The sequence below is a fragment of the Narcine bancroftii genome, chromosome 5 (genome assembly GCF_036971445.1).
Source record: "Narcine bancroftii isolate sNarBan1 chromosome 5, sNarBan1.hap1, whole genome shotgun sequence".
In the NCBI taxonomy this organism is placed as follows: Eukaryota; Metazoa; Chordata; class Chondrichthyes; order Torpediniformes; family Narcinidae; genus Narcine; species Narcine bancroftii.
In genome coordinates, this window is record NC_091473.1 from 234,989,231 (window position 1) to 235,004,168 (window position 14,938).

Below are 14,938 nucleotides of genomic sequence, written 5' to 3' on the forward strand. Positions count from 1 at the left end.
ACCTATAACACTACATCCCCAGTACGTTTGAAATGGTGGGAGGAAATCGGAGCCCCCGGTGAAAACCCATGTAGATATGGGGAGAATGTACAAAGTCCTTACAGACAGTGTAGGATTCGAACCCCTGTCCCAATCGCTGGTGCTGTAAAGGCATTGGGCTAACTGCTATACCAATGTGCCACCCATATCTCTGGCAAGTGTAAGGTGTTGCACTTTAGTAAATTAAAGCAAAGCAGGATTTACACAGTAAATGACAGGGCCCTAGAGAGAATTGAAAAAAAAAGAGGAATCCAGAGGTACAGTATAGGTACATATTTTCCTGAAAGTAGCAACATTGGTAAACAGGGTGAAGGAGGTATTTGGCACGTTTGGATTAATCCATCAGGACATTGGGTATAAGACTTTGGATATCATGTTATACTTGTACAAATTGTTGTTCAAATTGCATTTGGAATATTGTATGCTGTTCTGGTTGCCCAGCTATAGGAAGAGTGTCTTTAACCTTGAAAAGATGAAAAAAAAATTGCCACGATGGCACCAGTGCAGAAGCGCTTGAGTTATAAGAGAAAAGATTGGATAGGCTGGGACTTTTTTTTCCCCCTGGAGCACAGAAGGCTGAGTGGGGACAATGCAGGGGTATCTAAAACCATGATGGGCATGAATAAGATGAATGGTCACAGCCTTTTATTTTTCCAGGCAAGGTGAGTCCAAAACTAAAGGGTGTCAATTTAAGGTGAGAGGATAAAGGTTTAAAGAGGACCTGAAAGATAACTTTTTTTTTCACACAGAGGATGTTGGGTACATGGAAAAATATGCCAGAGGCAATTAGAAAATTTAAAAGAGGGATGTGCCTGAATCTAGATAAATATGACTAAGCCATATTTGCTAGTTGGTTGATATGAATGAGTTAGAATACAGAAATCAGAACAGTTCAGGCCCTTCAGCCCATGATGTTGTACTGATCTATATAAAACCTACTCCACAAACTAAACCTTCCCTACCTCACACCTATAACCCTGTATTTTTCTCCTGCATTCCAGAGCCTGTCTGAGAGGCTCTTAAATGCTCCTCTTGTACCAGCCTTCCCACCAACCCTGGCTTTGCATTCCATGCACCCTCTACTCTGTGTGTAAAAAAAAACCTACCTCTGACATCTTCTTTAAACTTTCCTCTGGTGTTTGCTACTCTCACCTTGGGGGAAGAAAAAGGTGTTGGCTGTTGACCCTATCTCTGCTTCTCATAATCTTGTAGACCTCTTTTAAGTCCCTCGTCATCCTTCTTCACTCCAAAGAGAAAAGTCCTAGCTCTGCTAACCTTGCCTAATAAGATATGTTCTCCAATTCAAGCATCATCCCTGGTAATTCTTCTCAGCAATCTCTCCATAGCTTCCACACCTTTCCTGTAATGAGGCACCAGACCTGAACACAATATTCCAAGAGAGGACTAACCAAAATGTTATAGAGCTACAACAGGATCACTTGACTCTGAAACTCAATCCCCCTATTAATGAAGTCCAACATCCCATAGGCCTTCTTAACTATCTTATCAGCCTACATGGCAACCTTGAGAGATTTATGGATTTTGGATCCCAAGGTCCCTCTGTTCATCCATCCTCATAAGTAACCAACTATTAAACATGTACTCTGCCTTCATTTGTCCTTTCAAAATGGATCACTTTACTCTTAACTACATTGAACTCCATCTGCTACTTTCCGCCAACTCTGCATCCTTTCTATATCCTGTTTTAACCTATGACAACCCTCTACACCAGGGGTGGTCAACCTTTTAATTTTAAAATTTTAATTTGGACATACAGCACGGTAACAGGTCATTTCAGCCCATGAGTCCATGCCACCCTATTAACCTTCACCCCCGGCATGGACTTGTGGGCCAAAATGGTCTGTTACTGTGCTGTATGTCTAAATTTAAAAAATAAAATTTAAAAGGCTCTACACTATCCACAGCACCTCCAACCTTTTGTGTCGTCTACAGACTTATGGACCATCCCTCTACTTCTTTGTCCAGGCCATTTATTAAAAAAAAAACACAAAGAGCAGGGGGTTCAACATACCAATCTGAAGATGCTGTGATTGCAGTAAAAACACAGAAATCCTGGAGGAACTCAGCAGATTTTGTAACATCTATAGGAGGTAAAGATATATAACTGATGTTCTGGGCCTGAGCCTTTCTTCAACAATAGACAATAGACAATAGACAATAGGAGCTGGAGTAGGCCATTTGGCCCGTGGGGCCAGCACCGCCATTTTAGATCATGGCTGATCATTACCATCAGTACCCCTTTCCAGCCTTATCCCCATAACCCTTAACTCCGTTACCCACAAGAGTCTTATCTAACTCTCTTTTGAACATAGTCAGCGAATCCGCCTCTACCACCCTCTGTGGCAGAGCATTCCACAGATTCACACTTCTCTGGGTAAAAAAATGCTTTCTCATCTCCGTCCTAAAGGGCCTACCCTGTATTCTTAAACTATGCCCTCTAGTCCTCGTCTCCCCCATCATTGGGAACAAGTAATCAGACTTCACCTTGTCTATCCCCCTGATGATTTTGTATACCTCAATCATGTCCCCCCTCATCCTTCTAAACTCCAATGGATACAAGTCCAGTTTTTCTAGCCTTGCTGCATATGACAACCCTGCCATCCCTGGAACTAACCTTGTAAATCTGCGCTGCACACTTTCTATAGCTAGTATGTCCTTCCTCAAGTTTGGAGACCAGAACTGGATGCAATACTCCAGGTGGGGTCTCACCAGGGCCCTCTATAACTGCAGAAGGGTGTCTCTGTTCCTATACTCCAATCCCCTCTTTATGAAAGCCAACATTCCATTTGCCTTCTTCACAGCTTTCTGAACCTGCATGCTAGCCTTCAGTGACCGGTGAACAAGTACACCCAGATCCATTTGCACTTCCCCACTCCCTAGCTTGTCTCCATTTAAATAATACTCAGCTTTCCTATTACTTCCCCCAAAATGAATAACCTCACATTTGATGTGTTCCAGAACACATCCGTGCCATCTCCACTAGTCACTGATATCTAGGCAGAATATGTTCCATCAACTATTACCCTCTTCTTTTTGCAAGCAAGCCAATTCAGAATCCACACCGCCAAGGTTCCATGGATCCCATGACTCACAAGTATCTAAATTAGTCTAGCATGGGGGACCTTGCCAAATGCTTAGTTAAAATCCATAAACGCCACATACTCTACCCTGCCTTCATCTATTTCTTTTGTTACTTCCTCAAAAATCTCAATTAGGCTCATGAGGCACGATCTTCCCCTCACAAAACTATGCTGTCTGTCAATGAGAAGACTATGCTTCTCTGAATGATCATAAATCCTATCCCCTAAAAATCCTTTCCAATAGTTTTCCCACCACTGATTAAAACTCACACATCTATAATTCCCAGGATTCTCCCTATTATTTTTTTTTAAATAAGGGGGCCACATTTGCCACTATCGAATCCTTTATGGCCAGAAAGGACAAAAAGATCTTTGCCAACACCCCTGCAAACTCTTCCCTTGCTTATTGTGTTAACAAGGGATATAGCTCATCTGCTCTTGTGGCTTATCAATCCTAATATTTTTAAGAAGGTCCATCATTTTTCTTTCATAACGTTTACATGCCCCTGTAGATAAGCTTGTTCTATATTGTCCTCAAATTGACCAAGCTCCTTCTTTCTAGTGAAAACTGAGGCCAATTATTCATTTGGAATCTCCCCTGCCTCCAAGCACATGATGCCTCCTTTATACTTAAGCAACCCTACCTTCACTCTTGTCATCCTCCACCTACGCATAAAATGCCTTCGGGTTTTCCTTAATCCTACTTGCCGAGGCTTTCTCGTGCCTCCTTCAAGTTCTCCTAAGTCATTTTTTAATGTTCCTTTCTGGCTGGCATATAATATTCATGAGCACTTCCTGGTTTTTTTTGCTTCCTCAATGCTTGCTATTTCCTCTGAAATAGTTGTCTAACCTCTTTTCCATGTCTCAGTGGAGCAAACCTATCTTGAAGCCTATGCGTTTCCTCAACATCCTTCACATTACTGCTGGGCCTTTTTCCCCCCAAGAACATCTGTTCCTAATTTACCCTCCCCAGTTCCCGCCTAATCTCATCATAATTAGGCCTTCCCCAATTAAATACTTTAACATTTTGTCTACTACTATCCTTGTCCATAACTGTGCTAAAGGTGAGAGAGTTGTGGTCACTGAGAGGTCTGTCACCTGACCAAGATCATGACCCAGTGCTATATCAGTATGGCCTTTCGTCTGGTTGACAAAATGTATCAGGAATCCTTCTTGGACATGTGGCAGGCTGTGCCAAAGGAAAATACAGGCACAATACTGATTGGGGAAACACAACTTTATTCCACTCACATAAATATCTAGTTGGCTGCTAGCTATGCTTACAGTGGTCCTGGGGGAGAGAGAGAGAGAGAGAGAGAGAGAGAGAGAGAGAGAGAGAGAGAGAGAGCTCACGGTCGGGACTTTATACCACGGGCCTTTTGGGCCTGCCTGTTGGTCGGATATCATTAGTTCAGGTGCCGTGTCTCTAGGCCACCTGTTGGCCGAGTGATGTACACGCAGCGAATCGTCTCAGGACACTCCCGATGAATTCTGCCCCATCCATCCCTCATGCAGAAAGGAGGTAGCGGTCAATATTTGGGAAGCTGTAATCTCCCATAACGACAACCCTGTTATTTTTGCACCGTTCCAAAATCTGCTTACAGTAATTTTTTTTGCTCCTCAATCTCCCGAGGACTATTTGGGGGTTTATAGAATACTCTCAATGTAGTGATTACTCCCTTCCTCTTTCTGACTCCACCCACACTGACTCAACAGAAAATCTCTCCACAATGTCCTCTCTTTCTGCAGCTGTGATGCTATCCCTGATTAGTAATGTGACTCCCCTCCCCCTCTTTTACCTCCCATCCTATCCATTTTAAAACATCAAAATCAGCCAATCCTGTCCTTGCAAGATCTATAATGGCCAAAATATCATAATTCCACATAATAATCCATGCTCTAAGTTCATCACCCTTATTCCTGATACTTCTTGCATTGAAATAAACACATGTAAATCCTCCAACTGATTACAAGGCAGAAGGAAAACCACCAAATAATCCGGCAAAGAACGGTAGGCCTTCCTTGTCCTGGTTGGGCTGTGATCATGTGACCTCTGCTGCAGAAGGTTACATACTGGTGGTAGTTGAGCAAGGTTTTCTTGAGACAGGCCTGGTTCAAGTCTCTGACTAAGATTTGTAGTGCAGCGGGGAGGGTCATTTCTTGCTTACTGACCACGCCATGCAGCATCACAAGGGCCTATTTGTAATCAGTATCAGGAGGGATATTAAATCTGGTAAGAATCACTGATGAGAAATCTCGGAGTAGATAGAAGGGTCAGCATTGAATCAAAATTTTCTCTAAGTCAGTAGAGCAAGAGGTGGCCATGACCCCAACATCTGTGCACCACCGAGTACTAACGACACCCCCTCTCCCTTTAGCTTAATCTTTTTAAACAATTTCCATGTGTTTTTATTAACTTCAATTGTTAATATGTTATTAATTATTTCATGTCCATATTTTAATGTCTCAACAAGAGAGACATTGAAAAACTATTGAAATAACTGACAATTACAGCGGTCAAGACTCCACGTCCACGTGAGTGGTGCATTTCAAGGGCAGGATCTCTGTTTTGCTTTGCTTGCATTTATGCATTGCCAATTCAGACCCAGATGGTAACAAACATCCAGGGTCTATCAGTGTCAATGTCCGTAACAGAACCAGACTATCACATTATTACTTCTCCTTGGAAATCTTAATGATGAATCAAACAGCTTTTGTATTGTTTTACTGTCATTTTGCAGAATGGAATGTGGTTTGCATTTGACCTGCAGCAATGTGGGGTTAAATGAATGTTTCGTCAAATTCTTGCAGCATAACAAGAGATGAAACATTGATCTGTTGATTCCTTATTGTGCTTTAAATTACTACAATTTTCCACTATGGATGAGTTGATGCAAAAACAGAAAGGAGAATGCTTTGGATGATAGATTTTTTTTAAATAAGAAGAGAATGCTGAAAGTTTCCAGGAGGTCATTTTTCCACTGCAGAAAAAAGTGCAAGGTAAATATTTAAGGTTAATGAGCCATCCTCGGAGCTGCAACTGACCCTTTCCATCCCTCTCTGGATCCTTCATGTTCATAAAATGAAAGGTCAAAGATAAAGGCAGAGTACATGTTTAATGGTAGAAAGCACAACAGTGTGGAAGAACAGAGATATTGGGGTCTAAATCCATAGTCTCCCAAGGTTCCAGTGTAGATTGATAGGATAGTTAAGAAGGCTTCATTAATAGGGTGTTCAGGAGTCATGAGATAATGCTGCAGCTCTATTAATCTCTGATGAGACCACACATAGAATATTGTGTAGAGTTCTATTCACCTCATTGCAGGAAGGATTTGGAAGCTATGGAGAGAATGCAGAGGAGATTTACCAGGCTGTTGCTTGGATTAGAAAATATGTTTCATGAGGTAAGGTTAGCATAGCTAGGGCTTTGCTCTTTTGAGTGAAGAAGGATGAGTGATGACTTCATGGAGGTCTACAAGATTATGAGAGGCATAGTTAAGACAGCCAGTACTCCGTCACCCCAGGCGGGAGTAGCAAACACCAAAGGACATCTGTACAAAGTGAAGGGAGGAAAGTTTAGGGAGACAGCATTTTTTATTATATACAGAGAGTGTGGGTGCCAGGAGTGCATTGCCAGGGGCAGTGGTGGAGGTTGAAACAAAGGGATATTTAAGAGATTCTTACACAGGAAAATGGAATGAAAGAAAAAATAGAGGGTATGAGGTAAGAAGGGTTTAGTTTTATTTTTGGTAGGTATATATAGGTCAGCACAACATTGTGGGCCAAAGGGCCTGTAGTGTGCTGTAATGTTCTATGTTCTGTCACAGAAATTAATACAGAGTCTTCTGCTCAAATTGGGGGGGAAGTCGGTAACCAGAGGACTCAGGTTTAAGACAAGAATAAATAGAATTAATAGGAGTCTAAGGGGTTACTTTTTTTTTACATAGTGTATGGTACAGCATGGCAAAAGAAGTGGTTGGACGGATACTAGTGCAAGAAAAATTAAGAAAAAAATAGACAAATGCATGGATAGGAAACGTTTAGAGGGATACGGACCAAATGCTGGTAGGTGGGACTGGTGTGGGTGGGTCATTTTGGTAGGTGTGGGCATATTGGGCAGAAGGGCCTGTTTCCACATTGTATGACTCTATCACTGATATACTAATTCTGCTCCTCTCTCCACAGATGCTGGCTTCCCTACTGAGTATTTCTAGTCAGCATTCACTGTTTTTATTTCAGATTTTTAACCTTCAGTTTGTTTTTTTTTTGTTTTCAACAGATAATACACATCATTCTTTCTGTTATTTCCTATGCCCGGTACCTACTCTGTTGCTTGTAATAAATGCCCATGGTCAATGCAATTGATTGAATTCAACTGAATCTCTCTTTTAATTTAGTCTTCCTATGTAGCTGGTCAGATAGAATCATAGAATATTACAGCACAGAAGCAGGTCCTTTGGCCCTTCTAGTCTGTGCCAAATTATAATTCCGCTTAAATCCATTGATTTGAACCCAATCTATAGACCTCCATACCCATCCCATCTATGTACCTGTCCAAATTCTTTTTAAATGTTAAAATTGAGCCCACATTCACCACTTCAGCTTGCAACTCGTTCCACATTCCCACCACTCTCTGTGCGAAGAAGTTCCCCCTAATTTTCCTCTTAAATGTTTCCTCTGGTTTGTATCTCACCTACCCTCAGTGGAGAAACCCTACCTATATTTATTCTGTCTATACCCATAATTTTAAATACCTCAATCAAATCTCCTCTCATTCCTCTCTGCTCTAGGGAATAAAGTCCTAACCTGTTTGACCTTTACCTGAAGTCTGGGAAACATCCTAGTAAATCTTCTTTGAACTCTTTCAGTCTTACTGATATAATTCCTGTAGCTAAGTGACAAAACCGCATACAATACATCAAATTTGGCCTCATCAATGCCTTGTACAACTTTATAATAAAATCCTAACTTCTCTTCTCAATACTTTGATTTATGAAGGCCAAAATGCAGTTCCCCTTACAACCTTATCTATAAATCTTTCATTTACAGTATCAAGACTTACCTGATGTCATCTTCATTAGCAAATAGAATGACTCCACGTGCATTAGGGGTTTCCAGAAGACGCTTGATAATTTTATCAAATTCTCCTCGTTTTGGGTCTCGAGGAATCTTCAATGACTGGGCCACACAGATTCCACCTGGAGCGGGAGGGTGAAAAGAAAAGATTAAGCTTGCTCTTATTTGGAGAGGGTTATGGATTTACAATATACAATGGTGAATGGGAATCCAGTCTCAGTTTGTGAACAATGTGGCATTTACTGAGTAGCTACAATGAACAATCTGCAAATGAAAAATCAGTTCAGTAATCAATGGTATTGGTAAATACATCGAACAAAAACTCCAAGGATTATCAGAAAAGCGGCAACATTAAGCACCTGATTGAACCCTCTAGCTTGATTCCCAGCCTAGAAATAGGGGACATAAATTTGTCTCAATGGTTTTTAAATATTTGTATGTATTATTTATAATAGTTTTAAAATGCATTTGAATAAAAAATACAGTTAAGTATTCTTTGATTCAATTGCAGGCATTAACAAAAGGGAAAAGCACCAGGCTGCATTTGGTTCCCTATTTGTTTTCTGTCAATGCTTCTTGGAGTCTGGTCTCTTCACAATTCAGGTTCCGGTTCACTCTCAAATTCCAAGGTAGTACATTTAGGATGGAGATGAGAAGGAACTGCTTTTCCCAGAGGGTGGTGAATCTATGGAATTTGCTCCTCTTTGAAGCAGTGGAGGTTACCTCAGTGAATATGTTTAAGACAAGGTTGGATTGATTTTTACATGATCGGGGAATTAAGGAGGGATATAGGGAAAAGGAAAGTAGGTGGAGATGAGTCTATCATCAGATCAGCCATGATCTCATTAAATGGAGCAGCGGGCTTGACGGATCTAATGCCTTACTCTTAGGTTCTTATCTACTACCTCTGCAGAATTGTCTCATCATGGGGACCCCACCTCCCAACTGGTGCAGAGGGCAGCAAGATTAACACTCTGCATCTTGGATCAGCTACTTGAGGGTGCCTAGCAGAGCCATGATCATGAACTGCAGTCAAGCAGCTGGATCCAACAAGATTCAGGCCAATCAGGGATTTTGACACTGATATTCTGTCTAATTCCTTTTCCTTTATCATATTGACGCTGTTTTGACAGGTTGTACTTGTACAATCTGATGACGATAAACTTGATTTGTGTTGAAACCTAAACATTAACCAACTCAAAGTGTAAAGATAGTAGATTAGATATATATCTTTTTTAATCTCTCCTTGCGCTCAGGAGGGCAAGGTTCCTGAGCAAGCCATCATTTTTTCTAAAAGAAGAAAAACAGAAACAAGAAGCTCTTATTGCTTGGCATCTTAGCAAAAGAGGACAGCTCACTTCCATTTCCCATCAGCAGTGCTACATTTTGGTTTGTTTTATGCTGACTATTACATTATGCCATGAGTAATTGAACTTTGCAGGAATCCTGACAGATATAGAACATTACCACACTGGAAAGGGCCAATCTAACTAATCCCATCTGTCTATATCTGTCTAAATCCCTGTTGCTATAAACACATCTATTAAAATCAACTCTGTTGGCACCTATGTGTAAAGAAACTTGCACATCCTCTTTAAATCTTCTCCCTCTCACATTTAACCTGTGTCCTCTATTTAACCTTTCATTTTTGGGTAATAGAATATCTATTCCATCCATGCTTCTCATAATTTTATATACATCCATCAGGTCATTCCCTCAGCTTCTGATGCTCCAGAGAAAACAATCAATGTTTCTCCAACCTCTCGTTACAGGCTAATACATTTCAATCCAGTATCATCCCAGTGAACCTCTTCTGCACCCTCTCCAAAGCCTCTGCATCCTTCCTCTAATGTGATGAGCAGAATGACACACCATTTTCCAAGTGTGGTCAAGCCAAAGTTTTACTCAGCTGCAAGATGACTTTTATATTCAATGCCCTGACTGAAGAAGGCAAGGATGCTGTATGCTACTTTCACGGATCTATGGATTTGCACACCAAGATCCTTCTGTGCATCAATGTTCACAAAGATCCTGCCATTTATACTTGAATTTGACTTAAAATAGATCACCGATCTCATCAAGAGAACAACTCTCAACCAAGCTCATTTTGGATCCAACTTTCCAACTGCCTGTGGATTCCATGTGATTTAATTAAAACCTGCAATTATACAGCAGTTATTACCACTTGAGAATGTCTCACAATCTTGTCAAGCATACTTAAGGGGGAAATGTATTAACCAATCTACCCACTGCATATCTCGCAGGACATGGTTAGCGTAGCGGCTAGCTCAATTCTGTTATAGCATTAGTGACCCGCATTCGAATCCCGCCCCATCTGTAAGGAGTTTGCCTGTTCTCCCATCTCTGCACCACTGGGTGCTCTGGTTTCCTTGCAGCCTTCAAAAATGTATAGGGATTGTAGGTTAATTGGATGTAATTGGGCAGCAAGTGCTCATGGGCCAGAACGTGCTCTATCTCTAAATATCTATGAGGAAATCTATTGTAAGATCTCAGTTTATTATACCATCCAAAAGACTGGATTAAATTTTACATGTGCAGAAATGCAGTGTTGACAAGAGGAAACCAGGTAGTGATATGGGAAATGATTAGACAGAGTGAGAGAGAGATTGGGAGCACATGTATACATGGCAAGATAAAGGGTACGACACAAAGATATAGAGAGAGGGAGAGGGACAAAGGGTGAGAGCGGGAAAAGGGAAGAAGGGGAGAGGAGAGAGAGAAACTCTGCATTGCACTGTTTATTTACATTCATTTTATGTTTGTACTTCTTTATTTGTTTACGTGTATATATTGTGCGCAGTTTTATTTTGCACTATCAGTAAGTGGCAATTCTGCCTCGCCCACAGGAAAAAGAATCTCAGAGTTGTATGTGATGTTCTGTATGTACACTGACAATAAATCTTAAATTTAATCTGAAATCTAAATCTAGAAAGATCAAAAATCTAAACCATTAAAGCGCTTTGGCAACTTTGCCTCAGGCAACATTGTAATGACTAAGAATATCTGCCACTTACTGATTTAATATCTTGAGTGCTAATATTTATTTGGATCAAAGAAACTGATCCTCTTGGCCCATCTGCAAAGGCAGCTTTGCTGATATGGTATCTGAGATAAGAGAGGCTAGCCAATGTTCAACTGACAAAGTGATAAATTGATGAAGAGAGAGAGGGAGAGAGAGAGAGAGAAAAAGGGATAAAGTTGTGTAGATAGTTTAAGATCAAGAGGTAAAGAGAATGTGTGAGAGAGAGATGTAAGGGTGTGAAATGCATTATCACTGCCTGTAAAAATTACTCCTCCAACCTGTTCCTGGGATTACTCGAGAGCAGTGATTTTCAAACCGACTCCCTAAACTCACATTCCACTTTAACCAATCCCTTTGCCATAAGTGTTCTGTGATTAGTAAGGGATTGCTTAAGGTGGGATGTGAATGGGAAGGGAAAGTTGAGAACCATTGCTCTCGACCCAATTGTTATTGAAATATTTTGGTTGAGAAAAAAAATTGTCATTGGCCCATTTCCCTTGGAGTTATGAAGCCACGCACATAACAAGTCAATGAGGTACAATTAAAACAGCGGTTTTCAAACTTTTTCTTTCCACTCACATATCACCTTAAGCAATCATGGCATAGAGATTGATTAAGATGGAATGTGAGTTTAGGGGGCAGTTTCAAAATCACTGCTGTAGAGAATTGACTGGACAATTAAAACTAGGTTGTCATTCCTGCTGTTGTCAGTGTTTGTTATTGTGCACCTCAAGTGGGCTTAAAGGCTAAAAGATCCATCTTGGTCATGTAATACTATAATTAGAATGTAACGTACATGAATTCTTGAACTTTGTCTATCGTAAGGAAGAGAGAGAGTCCAACACCCCTCAGAGAAATGACCCCCAAGCGAGGAACAAACACAACCGCTGATTGACAAGACCAGTGTTCTAACCACTGAGCTATGGAGCCTGGTCCAACCTTCAGTAATCTGGACAGAACCTATTCTTGTGTAACGCAGAAAATATCTAATGTAACTCTCAGTGACAAGCCATTTTACATATGTGCGTGTAAAAGTACAGCTGTGGATTTTGGATCTACACTGAGATCTTTATTTGTAATTGCTTCAGCTGCAATTAATTCATCCTGTTTTCACACATAAGTTTTCTGCAGCAAAGCCATCCTACAGATCTTAAGGTCAAAGTTATCTAGTAATATTACTCAAGTTGAGCAATTGGAAAGTACTAGTTAGCAACCTCCCCAAGGGGTTGCACACATGCAGCCTCACACTTTAACATTAAGTGTTGTACTGTCCCACCCTGACCACTGCAGATTGGAGGAACACCACCTTACTTTCCGGCTGGGTACCCACTAGCCACATGGCATGAACATCGACTTTACTGCTTCCCATTAAAACTGCTTGCCTTTCCTGTCCTTCCAGTTCTTTCGCCCACAAATCCCTACCACCTCCCCTCCCCCTCATTGCTGCTGTCCCCTCCCTCCTTTCTCCACCCATCATCTCCTGCTTTGCCACCCCCCTTCCCACCTCCTACCCTTTTATTCAGACCCTTGCAGGCATATTCTCACATTTAGTGAGAATGTTGGAAATCATCATTTGTGAATTTGTTTGAGATTTTTGAAGAAGTCACCAAGAGGACTGAAAAGAGCAGAGCCTTGAGTTCAGCAAGGCCTTTGATAAGGCCAGCATGATCGGATGGTCCAGGAAATTAGATCACATGGGATCCATGGTCACGTAGCCAATTCGATACAAACTTAGCTTCATGGTAGGGTGCTTGTGCAGAGTTGTTAATAAGACTGGAGACTGAAGACTAGTGGTCTGCCATCCAGATTGAAGCTGTTGCGTAAGCTGCATATTAACAATGTAGATGAAAATACAGTTGGTGCGATTCTTAAGTGCATAGTTCCCTAAAAATGGTGGATCAGGTGGGCAGGGTGGTGAAGAAGACATTTGGCTCTCTTGTTTTCATTGGTCAGGGCACTGAACAGAAGAGTTGAGATTTCAAGTTACTGCTCCAAAGGAAGTTGGTGAGATTACATTTGGATATTGTCTACAGTTCTGGTTGAACAAATAAATGATGGATGCCATTGATGGAAAGGATATTATTAAGAGGACCTATTTCATTTAGTGTGACTGTCACCTTAAGGGTTTTTACAGGCTACAACCATTCACAGTTGTGGAGAGACTGGATGGCACCGTCAAGTGTAGGATATACCCAAAGTTGATACTCTGTAGGAAGAGAAAGAACAATGGTTGCTTTATCTGATGAGCACAAGGTGATGGTCATTTCAACTAATCTGTACCTGGGTTTTGGAAGCATCGTGGAAGTCACTTGTTTCATTTCCCTTATGCAAGGTCAAGGGGAGTTGTGACAACTGTTCGTCTGAAAGGATATTTCTCAGCAAGAAACTTGACAAGGATTCGTGAGTTTTCAGCAGTCCAGTCACTCAGCCTCTTCCTCCTCCTTCGTGATTACTTCTGCACATCCATTTAAAAGTCTGAGTTTCAAAACAGGATTTCTAAGACTGAACTTTGGGAATGACTTTCCAGAATTGTACCTAAGCTGTAATCGTTTGGGTATCACACACACATTCACACATAGTTGGGGAAAATTTAATTAAGATGTTATATTAGTAGTAGTTATAAATAAATATATTGTTTTAAAAGAAAAGAAAATAATAAGAGTCTCTAGATGAATTTCTATTGCTGCTGGTTTGCACCGTAACAATATGGAAATGATTCATTCTGGTATTACCAGCACTGGAGGGTTTGAGTTATAAGGAGAGACCGGATATGCTAAGATTTGTTTTCTTTGGTGCAAACATGGCCTTTTTAAAGATTGTACAATCATGAGGGGCAATGATAAAGTGAATGGTCACATACTTTTCTTTAGGATAGGAGAATCTAAGACAAGGCAGCACAGGTTTAAGGTTAGAGGAGAAAGATTTTAAGTTGACCATATTTTTTTCACTCAGAAGGTAGTTAGTACATGGAATTGGTTGCCAGAACAAGAAATAAATGTGGGTATAATTACAACATTGATCGGAATGTCTTAGAGGGGAAATTGGCCAAAGGCACATAAGCTTGGTTGGAACATAGGAACATAGGAAGTAGGAACAGGAGTAGGCCAAAAATGGCCCATCGAGCCTGCTCCGCCATTCAATAAGATCATGGCTGATCTAATTTATGACCTAACTCCACCTACCTGCCTTCTCCCCATATCCCCTAATTCCTCTATCATGTAAAAATTTATCTATCCGAATTTTGAATATGTCTAATGAAGCAGCCTCAACCATTTCCCTGGTTCGAGAATTCCAAACATTCACTACTCTCTGGGAAAAACTATTTTTCCTCATCTCTGTCCTAAATCTACTCCCCCGAATCTTGAGACTGTGTCCTCTCGTTTTAGTTTCCCCGGCCAGCTCAAAGAACCTTCCTACGGCTATTCTATCCATACCCTCCGTAATCCTATATGTTTCTATATGATCTCCTCTCATTCTTCTGAACTCGAGCAAATACCCCTTCATCCCAGGGATCAACCTAGTAAACCTCCTCTGGACTGTCTCCAAAGCCAGTATATCCTTCCTCAAATATGGAGACCAGAATTGGACACAGTACTCCAGGTGCGGTCTCACCAGTACCTTATACAGTTCCAACATTACCTCCCTACTCCTGAATTCAATTCCTCTAGCGATGAAGGCC

The 14,938-nt window shown here is 41.0% G+C and overlaps 1 protein-coding gene across 3 annotated transcripts in view; it reads right to left on the minus strand.

Annotated features, from left to right (window-relative positions):
- LOC138765048 (metabotropic glutamate receptor 4-like) overlaps nt 1-14,938 on the minus strand; it is a 972,526-nt gene that overhangs the window by 500,346 nt on the left and 457,242 nt on the right. For all 3 annotated transcript variants that reach the window (XM_069941699.1, XM_069941700.1, XM_069941701.1), the window contains exon 4: nt 8,203-8,338. In XM_069941699.1, coding sequence (XP_069797800.1) covers nt 8,203-8,338 — 136 coding nt within the window. The remainder of the gene's footprint in view (nt 1-8,202; nt 8,339-14,938) is intronic.